The 22,271-nt window shown below is 34.3% G+C and overlaps 3 protein-coding genes across 3 annotated transcripts; all 3 read right to left on the reverse strand.

Annotated features, from left to right (window-relative positions):
- Positions 1 to 1,312: 1,312 nt before the first annotated feature.
- On the reverse strand, positions 1,313 to 4,843 carry LOC126727702 (putative inactive disease susceptibility protein LOV1). Its single transcript, XM_050433626.1, has one exon. It carries the CDS (start codon positions 4,841 to 4,843, stop codon positions 1,313 to 1,315), a length of 3,531 nt encoding a protein of 1,176 aa, XP_050289583.1.
- Positions 4,844 to 7,973: 3,130 nt separating this feature from the next.
- Positions 7,974 to 10,121, reverse strand: LOC126727703 (uncharacterized). The gene has a single exon (XM_050433627.1). The coding sequence runs from the start codon at positions 10,119 to 10,121 to the stop codon at positions 7,974 to 7,976; it is 2,148 nt and encodes a 715-aa protein (XP_050289584.1).
- A 5,753-nt stretch (positions 10,122 to 15,874) lies between these two features.
- Positions 15,875 to 20,987, reverse strand: LOC126724904 (protein SIEVE ELEMENT OCCLUSION B-like). Its single transcript, XM_050429332.1, has 6 exons — positions 20,392 to 20,987; positions 19,802 to 20,003; positions 18,412 to 18,873; positions 17,583 to 18,083; positions 16,860 to 17,297; positions 15,875 to 16,426 (listed from the first exon to the last, which is right to left on the reverse strand). The coding sequence occupies exons 1-5, from the start codon at positions 20,838 to 20,840 to the stop codon at positions 16,860 to 16,862; spliced, it is 2,052 nt and encodes a 683-aa protein (XP_050285289.1). The 5' UTR covers positions 20,841 to 20,987; the 3' UTR covers positions 15,875 to 16,426.
- Between the last annotated feature and the right edge of the window lie 1,284 nt (positions 20,988 to 22,271).

The following is a 22,271-nucleotide window of genomic DNA, read 5'->3' on the forward strand; positions in this document are numbered from 1 at the left end:
AGTTGGGTAAAATTTAATATTCTGCATCATTTTTTTCTTGGAAATGTTACAGTAATTAGCAAATGCACTCTGTTACTGTTAGCATTTGTTTTCGTATCTGTGCTGTTACAGCTTCTCAAATGAGTTCATGGACATTCAAAACGCTTGTACAGCAATATGGTAGCAATTACCTACAGTCAACTGTTCATATGGTGAAGAATGACTAGGTGTGAGAGCAACTTACCAAAAAAACAAAACCTTAATATGGTGCATCATTTCTCTGCTGGAAATGTATATTTTAGGAGAGATACAATACGATTTTAATTTATGGCGTTTATTCCATGATTATTGCTCTCTACAGTTAAGCTACGGCACCAATGAGTTTTATAGTAGTATAGGTGGGATTCAAATCCAGGTATCTTATTTGACAAGAAGTGACTTCATTAGTTAAGCTAATTAAAACTTAAAAAAAATGTTGTAGTAATTAGTAAAAGCAGTCTGTTTAGCTTCCCAAAAGGTTAAGCTAGTTGAAAACAAAAATTTAGATGTAAAGAAAGCATGTTAGCCCAGGTTACAAGAAAAGAAAGGGGAGAGGTATCTATTATCTTTTGTTGTTGGTAAATTTTAAAACATGCAAACGAAGTTAACTAGTAAAGGGATATCAATTCTCCCCTCCTCTTCTTCCCTACTATACCCTTTCATCTCATTTCCAAACATAGTGCAGAAGCTTCGGTTGACTGATACCAATATATTGGAATTTGGGAGTAATGGAAGCACATTCACAATTTCACACAGACAATAAGGTAAAACAAGTCACACGAGATAATAAAATTTAAAAGATTTAAATGAACTACAAACACAACTCACAGTCCTGCAAAACCAAACTCATAAACACAATCGCATATCACACTCACAACCTAAAACCAAACCATATCCCATGACACCCATCTCACAACCAACCACTTCGTACTAACAATGCCTACCATTCTATTAAAGTTTTCTGCACAGTAAACATATGATTTATAACTTATGAAACACTTACAGAAGCCGAACCTCAAATAATTAAACTTGAACAAATAGAAGTACCTCACCATGACCCCATAGTAAATTTCCATGTCTTCCAGGAAACAATTCTCTGGTTTTCGTTCAACACCACATCAATTCGCAGTGACCAGGAGAATAATAAAAGGAAGCAATCATCTGCTACAAGTCCTTGCGTTAAGCTTACAATATTTTTCGAAGGAAATAAAATCAAATGCAAGCCAAAGGGAAAGAATGACATACCTAACATGCATTAAAGCTGGAGTCTTTCTAGCTTGTAGTCAATTTCTTTTCAGTAATGGTAGGAAATGGGCAATGACATCCCAAATTTGCCCCTTATTTCCTCGATTCTTGTTGTGAATTCCTCTGGCATACCCCATGAATTCAATTCACGTAAATTCTTTAGGTGCTTTAACCCAGTGGGAAACTTCAACTCCTTGCAAGACCTGATATCCAACTCCCTCAAATTTTGCATTGCTCCTTCCTCCACCTGCAGCTCTTCTAGCATCTCTAGTTTCCAAAGTTTCAGAACTAGAAGCTTGGTAAATCTCCCTCTGGAGCAGACCATCTCTCTTCTTTCATAAGAACCAGAGTAGAAACAGAGTGATTTGAGATTGGGGAGTTTATCTAAAGCTGGCATCGGGTCATTCTTAAGCCCAGAGGCAGACAAGGTAAGGTCTGAGAGACTTTGTAGAAACTCAGATATGATGGATGGAATCTCTAGCTTTCCAAATAGATAGAGGCTGGTGAGATTTTCCATACCTGATAAAGACTCCAAGTATAGAACCTGAGGTTTGCTCATTTCATCAATAGATCTCAAACTCAAACATTCAGGGTTGTTCAGTTTCACTACACACTTTGCCAATGCCCTTTGCTGTTGTGATGGTAATTGAAGTGCCAGTCCCAATTTCCGAAGGTTTGTCCACTTTTCCAGCCCATCCTTCAGATGACTGTCCTCACCCACGAAAACACCCCATAATGTTTGCAAGTTCTTCAAGGAATTGGAACTTGGTTGATGTGCGAATTTACTTCGATAAATCTGGTTCAAATATAGGTGCCGAAGTTCTTTCAGTTTCCATATTGAAGAAGGGAGAGTGTGGAGATAAGTATCCTTCACATCTACAGTTTGAAGCTTCCGCAAGTTACCTATGGATGATGGGATCATCTCGAGGTATGTCCACCTTAAGCCAAGATACTTCAGTTCAATCAAGTTTCTTATGGCATTGGGTAGTTGCGGTCTGAATACACGCTCGAGATCAAGAACCTTTAAAACTTTGAAGCATCCACTTGAAATGGCCTTGCGAAGGAAGTTCTCAATGTCTTCTCCAGGCTTAGTTCCCTCCCGTGTGTCAAAGGACAGGAAGGAAACATGCCTTTTATAACCTTGCAGATCAGCCGATGTTGTGTTGTTACCATGAATATGAGCAAAACTGGCGTCATTTTTGTTAAAATGATCAGCAAGTTGCCGATCTGAACTCACACATTTGGACAGGCAGAGCTCTAGCAAAGCATTCGGCAAGCGACATGTCTTTACTTTCCCATTAATCTTTTTTTGTACTACTTGAATCATGTTCAGGCCAATCAATTCAGATAAATACTTCTCTGCAACATCTTCTAGAGTTTCTTTCTCAACATCACTTTGTTTCACCAACCCTTGTGCAACCCACAAAGCAATTAGTCTCCTTGTAGGAATTTCAAAGTTGCTAGGAAAGAGTCTGAAGTAAGAAAAACATTTCTTCAAATCTTCACTCAAATCTTCATTCTCCAAGGTTTTGGACCATCCGTTTTGGAAATGATCATTGATAGGCACCCTTCGCAAATCCAGAGCAGTCACATCTTTTCCTGAAAATTTATCCACAAGATATTCAATGGCTTGGGGTAAGCCCCCACATCTTTCCACAACTTCCTCTAGTGCTTCTGTGTGTGACGGTCTCAGATTATCAGGTGGAAACTGTGCCCTCTGGATAAACAACCGCCAGCTCTCTTCTTTGGTTCGAAGTCGAAGTTGGTAGGGTGTGTTATCTTGATTAGCATGTGAAGCTACAGTCCTGCTGTGTGTGGTCAGCAAAATTTTACTTCCATTTGTGGTTTTCGGGAATGCTTCTTTTAGAGTATCCCAGGCTTCCTTTGTCAAGATGTTGTCCAGACCAAGAAGGAACTTTTTTTCCTTCAAGACCTTGTTCATTTTGTTGATCCAGAAATCCTTTCCATCTGGTTCCTCCTCTAATTCACTAATCTTTAGGACCTGGTTTCCCACATCTTCTAGAAGTGTGTTGACGTCATTGGACTCTTGAGGTACCGATACCCAAGCACGGAAAGGGAAATGATTGACAATGGCTTTATGGTTATACACAATTTTTGCGAGAGTTGTCTTACCTATGCCCTGCATCCCTACAATGGAATCAACAGAGATGTCCTCATTGTTGGTTAGTCGTGAGACTAATTCATGTGTGTCTTCTTCAAAGCCGATGCTTGATCTTGACTTTTGTCTTAGTTCAATGTTGTATACCTTGGTACTTCTATTCAGAAGATTGATAGTATGTTTGATTCGCTTGATTTCCATGCAGAGCTTTGACCCATGTCCTGTGTAGTCTAGATGATTCTCCCTGCCTTTGGCTGAATTTATATATATAGTTATGGAATGCTCAGCATCAAGAGAGATGCATCTCATTTTTTCTAAGCAAGCCATTCTTGAATAATTTACACCTTCAGCTGCTTTTGGATCTTCAAAAAGTTTACATAAGTCCTTCAACTGGTTCAATAGTGCCTTGACTTCAAGATATACGTCTATAAGTATATCTTGTTCCTGATTGAGTTGACGTTGGATCTTGTTTACAGCAGATATCGTGTCATCTATGGGGACAGGGTTATTCTGAGATTGGAGACTCTGCTGTCGTCTTCTGATAAATTTGAAACCGTATGTATCCTTTCCTTGGTAAAGGCCAGAAAAGCCAGCATTGATCCACTCAACGTCCATCCGGAGCATCAGGTTTTGTATCCAAGAATAGACATCTGGAGGCAATCTATTTGCATAATCTGTTCTCTGTTCGAATGCATGGATGGCATGGTCTACATCATTGATAAAGTCTGCAACATCATCTATCCAAGCCTTTTCCATCGCAGTTTCTGATTCAACTTCCTCCAAATCTTTCAGGAAAGCATGCAGTAGGAGCAGTTGCAAATTGACAAACTGTATTTGAGATTCCATGCCAGTTATTAAATCTTGGTTTTGAGTGATCATGTTGTTTACTTTCTCTGAAAGAGAGGAAACTAATGCAACTCCTCTGAAAACTGGTGGTCTGGGACTGGCAGATTTGTGTTCATCAATAGGTTTTCCCTGCAGGCCTCTGAGTTTAGACCTTGATCTCTCCAGTAACCCATAAATGTTTTTGGGAAAAATTTGCATCAGCTCAAGGCGTTCGTTTATCAAACTCTTGATCCGCTTCATTTCTCTATATTTGATAACTAAAGCACACCTTGTGGAAAAGTGCCCTCTGTATTTCAGAAAGAACTCAACAATAATATTTGCTCCGAAAACCACATTATCGGTTTCTTCTTTCCATGTCTCAAAATTTTGTTGTAGTTCAGTAATTTCTGTGTTTGAATGGGAATCCCAGAGTTGATGTTGACTACGTTCGCTATCAATCTGAACCTCTAAATGCAGAAGTTGTACTACATCTTTTACAAAAGCTTTCAATAATCTTGATTCTCTTCTAATCCACTTGAATTCATTGTCCAACATGGGAAGTATTGTGTAATTCAAGAAAAGGGCCACAATGCAAACAATGGCGAGGATGATTAGGCCACAATAGCAAGTAGTCATAAATGACTTAAGGGAACAAAAGAAATCATGGAGAAGGTAAATGATGCGCCCATACAGATGACAAATGGAACAATAAAGGACATCAATGACAAACGAAAGTAGAATACAAAAGACACGATAGAGATTAGGAAAAATAAGAGAAATCTGGAACCGCAAGACCTGATAGAGAATTTTAAAACCAAGGAAGAAGTCCATGATTACTTTCTTCCTCTTGATATGCAAAACAGCTTTTCTTCAAGGTAAGAAATCTGTAATTGCATGTTGCATTGTGGCTGAAAAATGGCTATCTGAATCTGAAAGAACAGGGTTCCTGCAAGAAGCGGACATGCTTTTGATAAATCTTTTGGTGGTGGACTGAAACTTTTAGCAGAAAAAATTAGTTGAGAGTAGAGAGTTGCAGAGAAATTTTCAGCAGAATATTGGAGGGTAGATAGTGGAACTCCTCCAAGTTGGTCAATGCATGCCTACGATTAAGATGATAATTTTGCTAGAGCTCTATTTCTAGCCAATGAGCAAATAAATAATATAAAGGCTATAGACTATTTACAATAAATTAGTCCCTCCAAGATTGTGACATTTGTTTATTTAATTATTGACGTTTTAATTTTATCCTGCCCCCAAAATTGGTTAATGTTACATATCCTTCCAGCAGCATCCATCAGGTTGCTGTTAAGTGGCTACAACAACACCTTGGGGCCAATGTATATATATTTTTTTTGTCACATTTTTAAGTCATTATTTGGATGCACTATAAGTATTTACCCTAAACTATAAATTGCGATATCCCCTAAAAGTTTGAAAATAAGCAATTGACCCTCTAATCTTGTTCAAAATAATTGCCAGAAATCGCCTCAAATATCTATTTTGACTTGGTTACCATTATTAGTTTTATTTATTTATTTATTTTATTTTTATTTTTATTTTTTATTATTTATATTTTTTTAATATATAAATCATATTTTAATTTATTGCCGATGGAAATTATATTCTTTGTCAAAGTAGTAGTGTTGTACTCTTTGTCCACCAAGAAACTGGTTTCGAAGCTTTATATGTAGGTAAGGATGTAAAGGGTTTGATACTTTGATGGCTTTGCCTCTAGAAGTCCTTTTAGGAGAACATGAATGAATTTCTTCTCAGAGTTGTTTGGAAGTTATTTTTGAGTGAAAGGATACTTACATTTGTGTCTTGAAAATATTTTTATTATGTTAGTGTGACAGCACTATTGTGTGTTTTGGGTTTTTGGATTGTCTCAAATTTGTTAGTGTTGAGAGTAATGAGATTGGATTAATTCGTGTTTGTGCAATATTTTATGGGTTAGGTTAACAGGTGTCTTTATTAGGAAGATTTTGATACTACTTTTTTGGAGAATATAAAAAACTATTAAAAAAAAATTCAATTGCTTTTTTTTTTCCATAAAAATTCTAAAAATATTTCTTAAACTAATGTTTTTAGTTCATCTATTAATATTTCTCATCTCTGATTTATATTTATGTTTGGGAGATTTGATTTAGAGTTATTGTAACCTATGGTTGATAGTGAATTTTGGTTAATATTGTCTTTGAAGTTAGTTGAATCACATTAAATATTCTATCTTGTATCTTGTATTGATGGTTTTACTTTTATTTATATGCATGTGCTGATGTGCTTCCATTAGTCCGATTTTCCAGTTCCAACAATTATAAATAGCTCTTTAACAGTTCAAACACCATTAAATTAATTAGCCAGCTAGAGGTGCTTTGTATTAGCCACACCCACCAGGAAGTCAACTACTGTGCTGATTTGTCAGCCAGAGTTATAATTTGCATTTATGTACTTGAAGGTCCTCTTGTAATTTGAAAGTCAACTTGACACCATTGCATGGGGTGTGTTTTTTTTTTTTTTTTTTCCTAAACCATTGGGATCTGTGTTCTAATTTTTACTGAATTTGTAGTATGTCACCAGGAAAACGCAACTAAAATAACATAAGAGCAAGAGAAAGACAAAATATAAAGGAGGCTCCTTTATTTGTTTTTACGATCAATGGAGCTAATTTTACTTAGTTGTGTCCAAAAATAAAGGAGAGTTAGTACTGAGCAGTTTGGAAGGAGGCTCCTTTGGTGCTTGTGCATTTGATTTAAGTTATATATATATATATATGGTACACGCTCTTAACTTGTTTGTACCTGTTTACCTACTCTTAATTGTTATTCATTGATATAAAAATAAAAATAAAATGTATATTAAAGATTTATTTGAGATCTGTTTATTTTACTGAAATTAATTTTTTTTTAGTACTGTAGATAAACGTAAAAGTTAACTGAAATAGTATAGTATGACTCATAAATAGTAGCAAAAATAAGTGAAATAATAAAATAATTTGCAAAAATAATCTTTGCCAAACGGACACTAAGGGTTTGTTTGGGATCTATTTATTTTGTTAAGACTGAAAACATTTTGCTAAAATTATTGTAGATAAAGGTATTCATTAGCTGAAATAGTATAGTAGGACTTATGAATAGTACCAAAAAGTGCAGTGAGACTCATGGACAGTAGCAAAAATATGCTGAATAGTAAAATAAGTTTGCAAAATTAATTATGTCAAACGGACACTAATTAAAAAGTCATTTTTTTTCTATTGAGCTTATTTTTGTTATTATTCATATGTCTCATTGTACTTTTTGATACTATTTATGAGTCTCACTGTACTATTTTAGCTATCTGTTAGCTTTATTTATAGTACTTTCAGTAAAAAGTTTTAATTTCAACTAAATAAACTATTTCCAAATAGACACTAAATAGGATAATATCTTATGTTAATGGTTAAGATTATATATATATATATATATATATTCCGTTTTCCCTTTCAAGTTGGTGTCCTTCCCTGCCTAATTCAGCGTACTTGGATTGTGCTACATTGGAATAATCTTGCTGCCTTGGAATTTTTTTCTCAGTCAAATCTAAAACAAAAGGGACAGGAAAATGAAGAGGATCCAATTAGAGGACTTCATATCATGGTTTATTGAAAAAAACGTGTTAGAGGACTCCTTATAGTAATTTGAAATTTTATACCACAAACAAAATACACCAAAAATTAATTTTTTTTCTACTTTTTTTTATTAAAATCTGAAACAAATTTGTCTTCTCAACTCCCTTACTCCACATTCAACTTTGCCCTTTCATGCCCTAGTGAAATTTGAAACTGCTCAGTAATACCAAGATGTGCCATAAGAAGCCACACATGAGTGAGAAGCTCCCCTCCTTGGGTGAGCTGCTGAGCATGATGATTCCATTGACAATGACTCGCAGCATAAGATAGCATTTCCACCCACACATGACAAATGAGTTCCCACTTCTTTGCACTATCCCATTCTTTAGCAGTTGCTAGAGATTGCAAAGATTTAGCTAGTCTACATGCGTCAAATAGTACAGACTTACTTCTGTCTCCTTTCACTTTTGATGGAGGAATTTCAGTATTGACTTGGAGTAACATTGAACAAGCATTAAGTTTTTTGGTATGTAACATTTTGCCAACATTGCCTCCACCCAATTTTGATTTTCTTTCTTTGAAAAATTCATTAGCCTCGGCGCATGTGTCTCGGAACCTGATTTGTCCGATCCCATTGGGTAGCATGACAGGACACATGACAAGAAGATACAACAAGTAGTTGGATAAGCACTTGCTAGCTTTACAATGTGGGGTTTTAACTGATTTCAGATCTTTTTGCTTATCAGAACTCAAACATAGATCTGTTGCAATATGCCAGAGAAGAATGCTTTTATCAAATTCTACCTTAAGTTTGTCAACGCTTTCTTTGATGGTCTCTCTATCTCCATCACTGATTCCAACGGAAGATATTGCACCTTCAAGCACCTCATAACCCCTGTCATCACAAAATTTCTTGCATTCCTTGATATCTGAAACACTCCTTGATTTATTTGAAAGCTGGTCAAAGATCACTTTTTTCAATTTTGAAGGAACTTTTTTTGAGTATTTGTACCGATGCTTTTCCAATAATGCATCAATGCATAAGACCTTGGTGAGAAATCTGCAATTGGCTGGCTTATATTCAAGGCAAGTGCTTATCAGGTTGTGTTGTGCCATGGTGTTAGACCACCTTTTGCTTGTAGTAAATGGAAGTGATGAAATTGCTTGATATAAGAGGCTGTGCTTCTTCAGCGATAGCATCATCCAGTCTGAGCATAACAGTAATATTGCTGCATAAAGCTCAAGGATAATAGCTCCAGCTACCAATACATATGTGATAACCACATTCTCTCTGCAGTACTCATGTTTCTCAATGATGAAGAAGAAGACCATGGATACAGAAATAATTGAAATGAAATTGACGCATCGGAGAGTTAAGCAACAGAGACTGGAGAGGCGGAAGAAGCCACCAACAAAAGAATAAGCCAGAACTGCCTTTGTATAAAACACATCATAGATGAATCCAAGCTCAACCTCAATCACTTCAAAAGCATCTTGAGATGATATCTTCATGAAGAAGGATTGGCTTTTCTCGATATCGTGGAAACTGAGGATGAGATCTGCAAACAGCAGCTTAAATGTTGCAAAGAAACCATAGGCATACTGTAAAATTTCTAAATTGTCAAGAGGATTGTTTACTGGCTCCGTATATGAGTTTTCAACTTCTATGGGAAATCTAATTAATTTCTCCAATGAAACCTTGAACCCCTCATCTTTCTTTGAGCTGTATTCCTCCATGTATCTGGCATAATTTGGACCTGGGTCTGGAGGAGAGAGCATAGACTCTCTAAACTTCTCACTGCTTGCAGACCACAGATCCCATACCCTCTGTCCACACTTAACAACCCCAGATAAAAACACTGGAATTGCTAGAATATTTAGTGGAGTATTGGTCCAGGCTTTAAGTAAGACATAGGCAGCTACTACCACTTGGCTAACTAGTGTAAGTAAGTGCCTTCGCCACAACTCATTGTCTTCCAAAGAGTATGCAGTGATAGTGTCCGGGCCACCGAGGTGCAAGAGAAGAAATGGAGCCCAGAATAGTGTAATTACAATGTTTGAATCTAAGGAATGGTCGCAAGAGCTCCGTGCATGGTTGGAAAGCACACTAAGTGAGACTGTCACAGCCCAGTCTGCTACCATGTAGGTGACCCATAGAAGGATACTGAGCATGTCACTAGCTGAATTCTTCCTCTTTCTACCTGTCAGGGTGAGAATGGTTTGGATGGCAAGGCTAAGTAGAACCAGAATGCGGATCTCTAAGAGGTTCCAAAATTTGCTCACGCCTGGTGAGATGAGCTGCATCACCTTCATCTTCTTTGTGAAATCAAATTGCTAAAGAAAAAAAAAAAAAAAAAAAAAAGAGTGTTGTGAGAACATAAAATTATAGGAGAAAAGAAGGTTGTTGTTATTGTTGTTGTTTTTTTTTTTTTTGTCATATTCTGCATTAGTATAAAATTTACACTATAATGTAGGCTAATGAATGGAAAAAAGGTACAGATGAATTGTAAATCTTACTTGTAGCTAACATTGAAGTCCTTCTTTTCTTTCTGTGACTCAAAATGTGCGCTGGTAGACTAACAGCTTGGGAGTGGAAATTAGAGCCAGCCCTTTCAGAACCCAATATGAGTATGCATGTGTTTCTGCAACAAACATAATAGGGTCTTGATTATTATAAAAAGAGAAAGATACTTGCAAGTTGTAATACTGATCTTACTAAAATAGTAGTATAGTGCACTGGAAATTCTTGCTAAATAATTGACAGTTTATGTCATATGGTGTAACACTGTCTACCTTTCAGGACCATATTCAACAAAATGTCGTGCTTCAGTAATGCATTTTTATAAGATTCGTGTCTACATGTGATGGGACTCCAATTCAACCTGTATTTGGGGTTTTGATCTGATTCATTTCTCTATATTGACCTTTTTTTTTGAGGAACCTCTATATTGACTTGATTGTATAAATACAGACAGCACTAGGATTTCAGCTTCCGCGTTCAAATTTGAAACAACAAAATTTTATGAAAGATCCAAACTAGCATCTATTTGGATTAATACCTACACTAACGAGACATGTAGCTGTAGCCAAACACAACAAAAATACCAAATGCTTTTTAAATTTGGGTCTCAATTAGCAAAATATCAAAACTTAACAATATAGTCATTTGGACTAAAAACAATCTGAAAAATTAACAATTTTTTTTTGATTTTACAAAGAGTCAAAAATAAAATAACTCACACCACATATATAAGAACTCAAGGTCTGACTTTGCACAATTACAGGCATATGCTAGATGACTATTTTTTTTTCCTGAATTCCCTGGACCAATTACAAATTTTTGACTGGGCAATTTGGGCCCAAGCAGTAAAGTATTACGTGTATATTATTAAAAAAAAAGTTTAATAATGGTCTATGCATGAGTTGGTAATACTTCTTAAGATTGTTGATGCTTTCAGTATGACGATACCACATCAGTTTAGGTATTTATTAATTTTTTTAATGGATTTTTAGACCAAGAATTTGATATGGAGTTAATTATTTATTTAAGGTCCAATAATGCCAATTGTTTAATTAGGTTTTAACAATTAAAAACATTAAACATAGGTTGTTGCCAATAACAAAGTAATAAACACAATATACAAATAACATGCAATATGATGATGAAGTGGAAAACTCAAGGAAAATGTTTTCAAGAGAAAAACCACTACGAGGAAAGCATCCCCAAATAAGCAATCCAATATAAGATAATAATTCTACAATCTAGAAAAAGTATATTGTGGGAGGGGGGTGGGGGTGAGATTCTAAAGTAGCATCTTTGCTGGACCATGTCAGAGGAATGTACAACCTAGTTAAATGGCAACGGGCTAGTAAACCCAAGAGGGCTCGGGAGAGGAGCTTGGAGAAGGACCTAAATCACCTAAGAAAGTCCCTCGAACGTGGACCCCCCAAAGTGGACAAGATGAATCCCACCCCTGGTTAGGAAGCAAGAACTGAGGGAAGCAACAGTAGCAAGTGTGGGTAAAGAGAGGAGGGTAACTTCCTAGAGAAGCATCCATTGCCTCCTCATTTAATACCTTGCAACTACTATATCAGCTGCATTAATGCCTAAATGATACTTGAACAGTGTCAAAACAACCTGTAGTTCACTTAGCACTTCCTCCAAAGGTGGGGTGGGACAAATATTTAAGGGAGATTGACCACCCTCCATGTGGAGGATCATGATTAATATTAAAAGGAAACCATTATAAAAGGAGGAAGGATCCTAGTGAACGGGGATCAGAACGTAGAGATTAGAGAGAGAAACACTCAAATTTGTAAGATCTAAAGTGTAACAATTCTCCTTGACTAACCGAGGAAATATCAATATACTCATTTACACTCCTTTTACTTGTTAAATTGTACATCTTTCCATTTGGACCCTTTACTCTGACTTCAACCCATTAGATAGGGAGCCCAAGTGTTGGTTTGCTATTCTCATCTCTACAAATTAGTTGTAGTGGGCTCACATCCAAAGCCCATTTTTTCTTCTTAAGCCTTTTTCGATTGTTTTTGCCCTATACACATATAATCTTTGACTCTATTCAATAGATGGACTTTCTATAAAAACCTTCCACAACCTCAAACCTCTACACTATTCAATTATATAGATGTTGCACAAATAATTTACCCACATTACATGACTAGAACCTCCGACCAACTCCAAGAAACTTTCGAAGATTTGATTGACCGCAATAACATTAGGCTCATGTGATTCCAACTTGATCACATAATTACACCAACACCATCTTGAATATCTCTCTATTTGTACTCATAGGTTGTATGAAAATAAACTTTGTTGATTCCTCTCTAAGGTTCCTGGCAATAGCCAGTCTCAGCAATTAATGACACATTAACCTTAAGTCTTGATCAAAGGGCAATTGAGCTTTGATTAATTGAAGGATAGTCCAATCTTCACAAACTTGATTTTCTTTAAATTCTTGAATAAATGGTCTGCAACTTGATTTAGCATGCTTGCATAGATTGCAAACTCATTTAAAAGTTACATTGTCAGGGGATTAATTAACTCTTAACCTAATAGTTTTCTATTTTTTATATAATTATGATAAGATTTGAACTTATGGTGTTTGTTTCATGTTAATTTATTAAGCCAAGACACCAATTGGTTTTACATGTAAGTGGAATTTGAACCTAAATCCTTTATTCAATGACAAGAAATTTTACTAGTTGATCAATTGGGAACCCACTTGAATATTGCGTAATTGAAGTTAAGAGGTGTGGTAATTTTATTTATTTATTTTTTTGACGTTGTTAATGCCCATTTTTCGATGTCCCACACAAAGCAATGCCAAGGTATTTTGAGCATAATAGTTTTTTGTATCAATTGTGTTTTTTTTTTTTTTTTTTTTTTTTTTTTTTTTGCATATTATTTTCAAGCACTTTTTTTTTTGGTTTATGTTAGGGTCATGTTTTATTGTAATTGGCTAATTCTTTGACAAAATACACTTTATTTATAATTGGGTAAATCTAAGATGGATTTAGTACTTCAAGAAACATGTTGTTCAAGTCAAGTATTAAAGACATGAAAATTGGTCCAAGAAATAAGTGAAGAAAAACTGTTCATTAAATCTCAACAAATATCTTGACAGATGCCTATATCAAGACTTAATGTGAAGCTTGATAGATAGCTTAACAGCAGCTCAATCTATCGAGAATTACAATTTCAGAATTTCCAGATATGAAATTCGACCCAAGCTTGTGTAATTGTTTAGAGTTTCTTTTTCTCATAACCCTAGACATATATAAAGTTTATTTTAAGAGCCGTCACACACGGATATAGAGACTAAGAGACTTATTTTCTCTGTGAGAAACTACTAAATTTGTACGCCATAGGATTTTGTAACCAAGTGCTTCTTGATCTTTATTGTTGATGAAGTAAAAAACTTTGCAACCAACAACATCTGTTCAAGTTGCTGGAGTTAGTCATGTATTGGAATCCATACAAAGGGTTATTCACAAATTGGAGGTTTGTACATCAAAGGGAAAGAAGGCTACTACAAGATTAAGTTCAACTGGATATTGGAGTAAAAGTTCAATTGTAGGTTGGTATTTCGAGATAGGCCAGGGTAGTTGGTAAGATTCCTTATACTTGTAATTGTTTGATTGTTGATTAGTGGATTCTTAGGAGTGATGATTTTAAAATCACCCGGTGGAGTTTTCACCTTGCGAGGTTTTTCCCATTTGTCAACAAATCACCATGTCTAATTTATTTTTCGTTGCACTTCATATTTTTTGTGATTTGTTAGTGCCTTCATGATTTACATGCAATTGAATCTAATTAATCAACTTGAGTAATTGAATTAATTAATTGGGGTGAAGCTATCTTAACCCAGCGTTTTTTCTCCAAAAAAGAAAAGAAAAAAAGTGCACCTAATTAATTAAGTACAAATATGAGTATGTTTTAAATTGTTTATTTCAATTTTTTATTTTGGTGAAAAGGAGATCATTTATCCTTCACATTGTTGACTTCATAATATACTATACAAATGGATGGATTCTTATATTCTGTAACATATATTGCACGTTCATACATGACATGAGTAAAGAAAATTATCAAGTAAATGATGCAAAATATTCAACTCTGGAAATCACATGCTCAAGATTCGATAAAACTATCAAACTTTAAAATCATATAAAATATAAAAATTGTAGTTATCAACCCCACATGAATTCCATCTCTCCCTTTTCAATTATATGTAAGTGAATAAATTTGAGCCCATTCACGAGCCTAGATGTCCGGAACTTGACTCCTTAATTTAAAGTAAAACTTTACGTGAAATACTCCTTTATTTTAAAGCTAGGTGACCAATTCGTGATGCGGATGATTTCAAAAATTTGTTTATTGGGATACAAATTTACATGTGAGAATTTTCTCTTGATTCACAAAGTCGCAAAACAAGAGTAAGGCCGCTCAAAGGGCTGATTAAGGCAGCTAGTTTAGAAGTAAATTAAAACTTAAACAGAGGACAATGTCTATGTCTAGACTCTAGAATTGATTTTTTTTTTCTTTTTTGTGTCAATGAACTTTAGGCCAAATTATACCTCCAGCCCCTGTAAATTGGTGAATGAAATTGGAGGAATCGAATATATTATGTAGGAAAAATTACAGAAATTATGCGTTTATGTTATCTCACATATTGGACTTAAGTTCTGTGCATGTATGCAAATAGTGTATGTGTTGTGTGACCATTGGCCAACAAGGACAATCCCTATTAATAGCTCCATGAGTCTCGTTAATGACATTAACGATCATCGGACTAGAAAACAATTCAATGAAAGAATAGAAATGTAGAAAAAAAGAAATATTAGTCTTCTATAGTAGGGGAAAGCTCTTGTAAGTTTTTAAAATGCAAGGCTAGCTCTGTAGAGCTCGGTCCGATGATCATCGGAATCGAAGAAAAAGAAGCACTCCCCAAATCATTCCCAAAGCCACAGAACTAGGAGTGGAAGTGAGCTCATTTACAAATGATTGGAGTAAGCCGTGAAATACTTATATACCCCACGAGGGTAGACTTTACACCCTCACCAAATATCCATGCACAAAACATCGCCAGAGAACGATGTTGTGTAGTAAGCTGATCCTATGATACTATAAATAGCTTAACATATTAGAATTATATAAAAGTGATGGTGAAAGTAGCTAAATGCCCTTATTTTTTATAGTATGTAGCGAAACACAACTCATACAAGACATTGGTCAAGACATGATCTTTTAGAAGAAAAAATCTGTTGGATAATACTCAAAAGTAACACAAATGATTATGTTCAAATTGTATATGTTAATAATAGCCTTTTTATTACCTCTTGTATTTTTTAAAATTGTTATTAAAATTAAAATGTAGAAGGATTAAGAAAAAAATAATAATTAAAAATATGTTTTATTATTCTTAAATACAAATTCAAATCCAAATTTAGGTATCCAAACAATGGAATTTCAAATGATGAATTCCAAATCTTTCATTGTTTATAAAAAGACCTAAACAAGGAATTTTAAAATCAATAAATTTCAAATCAATGGATTTCAAATCCAAATCCAAATCCAAATCCAAATGTTGTCATCCAAACACAACCTAAGATCATTTAGAATCCTCCAAGATGTCAAAGTGGCAACAAAGGTGATTAGCTTGAAGAATTTCTTCATGTCAATCATTGAAACTATCAAAGCCAAACTCAAATACAAATTACATATATCTTTTAAACCCCTCCAATTCCAAAACCTTCAAAATATTTGTCTCATTACCACTGACCATCAATTTATACCCTTTGCACAACACAGCCCATCCAAAATTCTCATTTTTGTACGAAATCAACTTTTCAATCTCTTGTCTCACTATGCACGGTTTGTAGTATGAAAATAACTCTAATTCGTACCAAAAATGCCCAGCAATCCCATTGTCATACTTCCCTTTACTTTTCATTGTCAAGTGATGCAACTCTATAGAAATCTTGGCTTTCTGTACGACTGGATCTTTAGTCAGGGCCTCTGCTTTCTTAGTAAAATGGGTGATCCACTCTTCATCTTCGCCTCCATAGATGAAAATGTGCTTACCCTCCTGGATCTGATTAAATAAGAAATTTCAACTAAAAAATATTACATACTTGAACAAAATAAAAGTTGCTTCAAACTGCATTGACAAATTACAACTTACCCATCTGTGGTCTGACCGAAATTTTAAGTTGTCTACCTGTAATTTGAAATTTGACATTTTATCCATTTGAGGTTTGACCGAAATTTAAGTTATTTACTTGTGATTTGAAATCCATGATGCAAGTATTCTATTGGATATTTTTGATCTTTTTTTTTTTTTTTTTTTTTTTAAGAGATAACCTCAGATGGATAAAATGTCAAATTTCAAACTACAGGTAAGTAACTTAAATTTCGGTCAAACCACAAATGCGTAATTTATAATATGTCCTTCATAAATATGTGTAATGAATGTAATGTGTGTCATTTGGATGTTTATGCATTTGGATATGTAAAAATAACTTTACCTAGGTAGAGAATTTTGGTTCTCGAAAGTGTTCAGTCATAAAGTATCCAAACCAATCCTCTCCGTTGTGAAGAACCTCCTTGTGGTAATCCTTGAAACAAATTTCAAACATAGTGCTTTCACGCACTCGCCACCTCCACTTGTTGAACTCCTCTAAGACCTTCAAAATCGTTGTTCCATTTCCACCATCCACTAATTTAGACCCTTTGGACAGCACAACCCATCCACACTCAGTGTTCTTGTGAGTCCTGGAAGAGAGAAATTTCTGTAAGCGACCATCTTTTCCTTTACAGCCCATTTCCACACAAGACAAAACTATGGAAATCTTGACATGTTGTATGACATAATCTTTAGTCAGGGCCTCTACTCTTTTTGCAAATTGTTTTCTCCACTCTTCATCAACGCCTCCATAGATGAAAATGTACTTTCCCTCTTGGATCTGATTGAAAAAAAAAAAATTTCAAGGAAATTTTAATAATTTTTTGAATGAATGCAATAAAATTATAGAAGTTACTTCAATGTGCTCCCACAACTACATGTATATGTGTAACAAGTAACTATTCAATATTTCGATAATACAACGACATGGTACATGAGTACTATTTCGCTATATTTAAGAAGTACCTAATAATTTTCGTTGTGCAATGTGTATATATAATATAACCTAACATCCCTCACCACCCTTGGAAGAACGCGAGTTTAGTTTGTCTGAAATTGACTTTACCCAAGTCAGTAATTTTGGAATATGGTTGATCATATGGAGACCAATACAGTCCTCTCCATTGAAAAGTTCTTCCTTTTGCGGAAGAATCATCTTGTAATCCTTGAAACTATTGACCAAGCCAATCTCAGGCACCAATTGCTTCCAATTGTTGAACTCCTCCAACACTTGTAGAATTGTTGTCCCGTTTCCGTGGCTCACTAATTTAAATCCTTTGCATAGGAGAGCCCATCCACTCTCAGTCTTGTAGGAAAGAACCTTTTGGACTACCTTTGTCAAAGGGTCTGATTCAGTCCTCTTGTCAATCATAGTGGAGAGAAATCTCTGTAGGTAGTTCCAAAAGGTTTGGCTATCACTTTCCTTTTCCCAGCAAAATGACTCTACGGAAATCTTGGCATCCACTATGATTGGATCTTTACGCAGTACGTATGCTTTATCATTAAATCGTTTTTTCCACTTTTCATTCATGCCTCCATAGAAGAAAATGTGCTTCTCCTCTTTCATCTGATTGCACAAGAAATTTCAAGGAATTTTTTTATTTATTAGAATGAACAAAATAAATAAATAAATAAATAAGATGCATGCATGAATACATGTGTATATATGTGTGGTGTGTATGTATCAATAACTCTAGGACACAATACTTTTTACCAAGACCATTCACAACTAATATGGCAAGTTATTAATAATAGATAATAAAATGATATTAAGTGATGGGCCAAATGAGAATTAATAAAAAAAATTCTACTCAATTGTTATAAAAAATGTTGTGCCTATGGCATTACTTGAAATTTGTATATGTAAGCATTTGGGAATGTTAAAATAACTTTACCGATTGCGTCATTGTTGTAAAATTGTCAAATATCAAGTATCCAAACCAGTCGTCTCCAATGGATAGTTCTTCTTCTTTCGTTGTAGTGAAAGGGAAGGCATTCATTTGTGATACAATAATCATGCGGAGTGCATCTGAATGTACCACAATCCCTTGTGAGTTCATCACCACAACAATAGGCTTATTTTTGAATTGCCACTTCTCCCTAACGTACTTGATGCCTAATTTGAATGAATAATTATGCACTATGTACCATGTTGGCATCTTAGACTGCAACATGTCGAACTTCTTTTGCATGTCATCAGTCCACTTTTCCTCAATCGGGATCCATACTATCTTATATTGATCCTCATTGCTTATTTCTTCGTAAATTGACTTAAGAATTGAAATATCCACACTTGAGATGTTTAGGCCCGAAAACCACAACAAGACATTCTTTGTTTTCACCACTTCAATGCCAATCTGTTTGTGCAATACAATTATGAAGACTTAGCTATGTTAATTGTTAGTACCAATTTTTATACTGTTGATTAATAAGTTATTCTTATTGTGTCTATTACTACTCTATTCTATTGAGCAAAGTTTAAATAGAATATTCGGAACATGTAACATGTTTAAGGGTAAGAGTTAACACAACAAAGTGTCATTGGAGACAGTTATGGGTCAAATTTGCAGGCCCAACTTAAATTTCAAAGGATCATGGGGAAAGAGTATTGCCCATAATGATTGGTCAATTTTTTATTTTTTATTTTGGTAGTTTTCAGCCCAATATGATTTTGGGTTGGGCTAATACTTGGTTAACAATTACTTTGAAATTACCTTGCTATACATTTATTTTAGTATTATTCGTTTGCAAAATATATATATGGAATATATCCTGTTTAAATTTTTATACCAAAAACTTTATACGGTGGAAAATGAGGGAAAAAAATAAAACAAGTTTGCATGGGATAAATATATAGTATTTTGTATGGTTTTTCAAAATTAGAAAATGTTGGGCTTTCCCCATCTTTACGGTGAGCTTGGTCTTCCAAAATCAATCCTGAGCTCGATCAAGGCTAGACTTGAACAAGCACCATTTCTCTCAATCATAACTCAACCCGGCTCAATCCTATAGACATTTCTTGTTTGTTTCAAAAGACGAGTTGCATTACTCATTATGTATTTGCCTTTCCCTAACATGATTGTTTCATAGTTTCCCAATGTCCATACTCTGTACACAGCCGCTCATAAACTATGGACATTTGGTGTCCGCATTTTCTAACTGATATCCACACTTTTGAGTAGTGAAATAACAATTTTTCCCTCATATAATATCTTTGACTACAATATAATGATAATAATGAGAGTAGTAATATAATAAAGTCGAACAGTATTTACAAGAACTAACCTCTGTGTTTGTAGAACCATCATTGATGAGTGGCTTGAAAGTCATCTCCTTGAAGGCCACCATGATTTCCATAGGGTTTTCCATGACCTCCACGAGCTTCTGATAGCGTATTTGCTCCTCAATAGGTTCTATATGCGATTTTAGAAAGTTTAGTGTGACATTGATTTTCTTAGCAAAGGGAAATAGTTCAGGTGACTTGTCCCTGAAATTACGAAACCACGGTTATGACTTATGAATGAGCCAATGAACATTTGCTTTATGGCAAACCTAAATTATAACAGTGACATGGTGGAGAATTGAATTATATTTGATAAATTACCAATTAATGTTCCAAAAGCTTAATCTAAGACTTTCATTTCACATGTGAGACTACTACCCTTTTTAAGTGGAGCCAAAAAACACAAGTGGCAATTTTTAAAAAGGGAGGTAATTAAGTTGGAGAAAAAGTTCGAACCTAAGACCTCATACTATGATAAATGTGTGATTGCCCAAAAGTAAAATATTTTGAAAAATTGTGAATTTAATCATTTTATCTAACACTAATAAAATGAATTCAACATATATTATACATTTTCAGGGCTAGGACTTACTCATCGTTGATGAGACAACACAATTGAGTTGTGCAAACTACAACAGTTATGATAGCCCAGTAAACATGTATTGGTATACTGTCCTTGGCTGTTGACAATGACGATAAATCCTTCAAAACATTGTTCTTAAGTAGTTTCTCTAGCTTAAAGATGTACTCAACAACATCTAATGTTGCCTTGATCAAGTTGCTAAGTTCATCAATTGCATTCTTGTGTTTCAGAAGCCATAAACTCTCTAAGATGGTAGGCACCCCCTTCAAGATCCCCATTGATTTGGCGAGTAGGTCTGATTGATGAAGCTGATCAAGGATCCAAAATTCACCATAGTCTAAAGCAAAAGCTGCAAGTGTCAACACTGCCTTTGCATTCCATGAATAAGTAGAGAGTCTGCTAAGTATTGATATTGTTATTTTGTGTGCGACTTCCTCATCCAGATCCCTACACGCCATCTGACGTTACATTTTCATGATCACCAAAAAATACTAATGTAACTACATAGCGATAGGATCAAATTCATCCTACACCTTGTTATAAGTTGGTTCTCAAAAAAAAAGAAAAAAGTTTCTCAAAAAAAAAAAAAAATTTGGTTTTGAAATAGATGGTTTAGTGGTTCCCAAATATCGTGATATCAAAGATTTTTTAGATTAAATATTTATAATCAGCTTATTTATAAATATTGGTAGCGTGCGGATCTCTTGTTAATTACAAACACATATAACAGGTTTGACTAAGCAATGGCAATTTGCAACTAATTTGATAATGATCTCCATTTTACAGCAAAAGTGATTAATATCACAGGTGACTAACTAAATGCAATTTTTTTTTTGAGAGGCAACTAATTGCAATTTAGCTCGTCGGATAATGATCTCCTTCAAACTTTAAAGCATTTTAAAATCATTCTAGGTTCAATAATTGGATTAATTAATCCCAATTTTTTTAAAAAAGAGATAATAATATCCAAATTATTTTTATAATATTTAATTAATCCCAATTGGTTCAATAATTGGAAAAATTGAACTGCTACATGATTAATCGTCAACAAATAAAGGTGTTTGGCATAATATAAAACCTAACCAATAGGGGTGTTCACGGTGTGATAAGATGTGGTGTGGTTTTGGGTTATTATTTTTTTTATACAAACATTAATCGGTTTTAGCTGTTGTTTTTTGTTTGTTATAATAATTATTATTACTAGTACGTAACCAGTGCAACTAGTGCTTATACACAAGAATGATAAATTATAATGGTACTATTGATATTAGTTTAGATTATTAAATATATAAGGCATTAGTTCGACCAGGAAATTTGGAGGTATTAAAATGATTTTTCCATGTAATTTTAATGATATTAGTTACGCCAGGTTTCTCATTACACTGCTGTTATATATATAATTTTGAGATTCATTTTTGGCCACTACATATACAGTATCAATTCACTATCACTGTCCATGAAATTCAACTAAATACAATATAAAATAAAAGAAAAAATTGGTTCAATAGTATCTCCTAAATTGAATGGGGATAGATGCATGGATCGTTTAGCTCAATTACAGTTTGATACATTCAAGATTTTCATATACAAAATATGTAAATAGAAACAGTATAAAATTTTTTTATAAAAAAAAAAAAAAAAAATACACTCATTAGTTCAGGAAAAAAAAATCCAAAAAATTTAATTTGTATGAAAAGCTAACAAAGACAAAATCTAATTTTAATTATAATCAATTTTTTTCTAAGCTTTGGTTATATATATATATATATATATATAACCTAGGTTTATTTATATTAGTCTCCTCGTACTTAACACTCGACTAACTCACTTTGCACAGTTGACCCAAAAAAAAAAAAAAAAAAAACTCATTTTGCATAGAAATTAAAATT

The sequence above is a fragment of the Quercus robur genome, chromosome 5 (genome assembly GCF_932294415.1).
Source record: "Quercus robur chromosome 5, dhQueRobu3.1, whole genome shotgun sequence".
Classification (NCBI taxonomy): Eukaryota; Viridiplantae; Streptophyta; class Magnoliopsida; order Fagales; family Fagaceae; genus Quercus; species Quercus robur.

Bases quoted from the DNA above. Each gene is read 5' to 3' on its own strand.
- LOC126727702 (XM_050433626.1), bottom strand. From the start codon at position 4,843: ATGACTACTTGCTATTGTGGCCTAATCATCCTCGCCATTGTTTGCATT.
- LOC126727703 (XM_050433627.1), bottom strand. From the start codon at position 10,121: ATGAAGGTGATGCAGCTCATCTCACCAGGCGTGAGCAAATTTTGGAAC.
- LOC126724904 (XM_050429332.1), bottom strand. From the start codon at position 20,840: ATGGCGTGTAGGGATCTGGATGAGGAAGTCGCACACAAAATAACAATA. The intron at 20,004-20,391 runs GTAAGTCCTAGC...TCGTAATTTCAG, and splicing joins TGTTGTCTCATCAACGATGA to GGACAAGTCACCTGAACTAT. The intron at 17,298-17,582 runs GTAAAGTCAATT...TTTTTCAATCAG, and splicing joins TTCCAAAATTACTGACTTGG to ATCCAAGAGGGAAAGTACAT.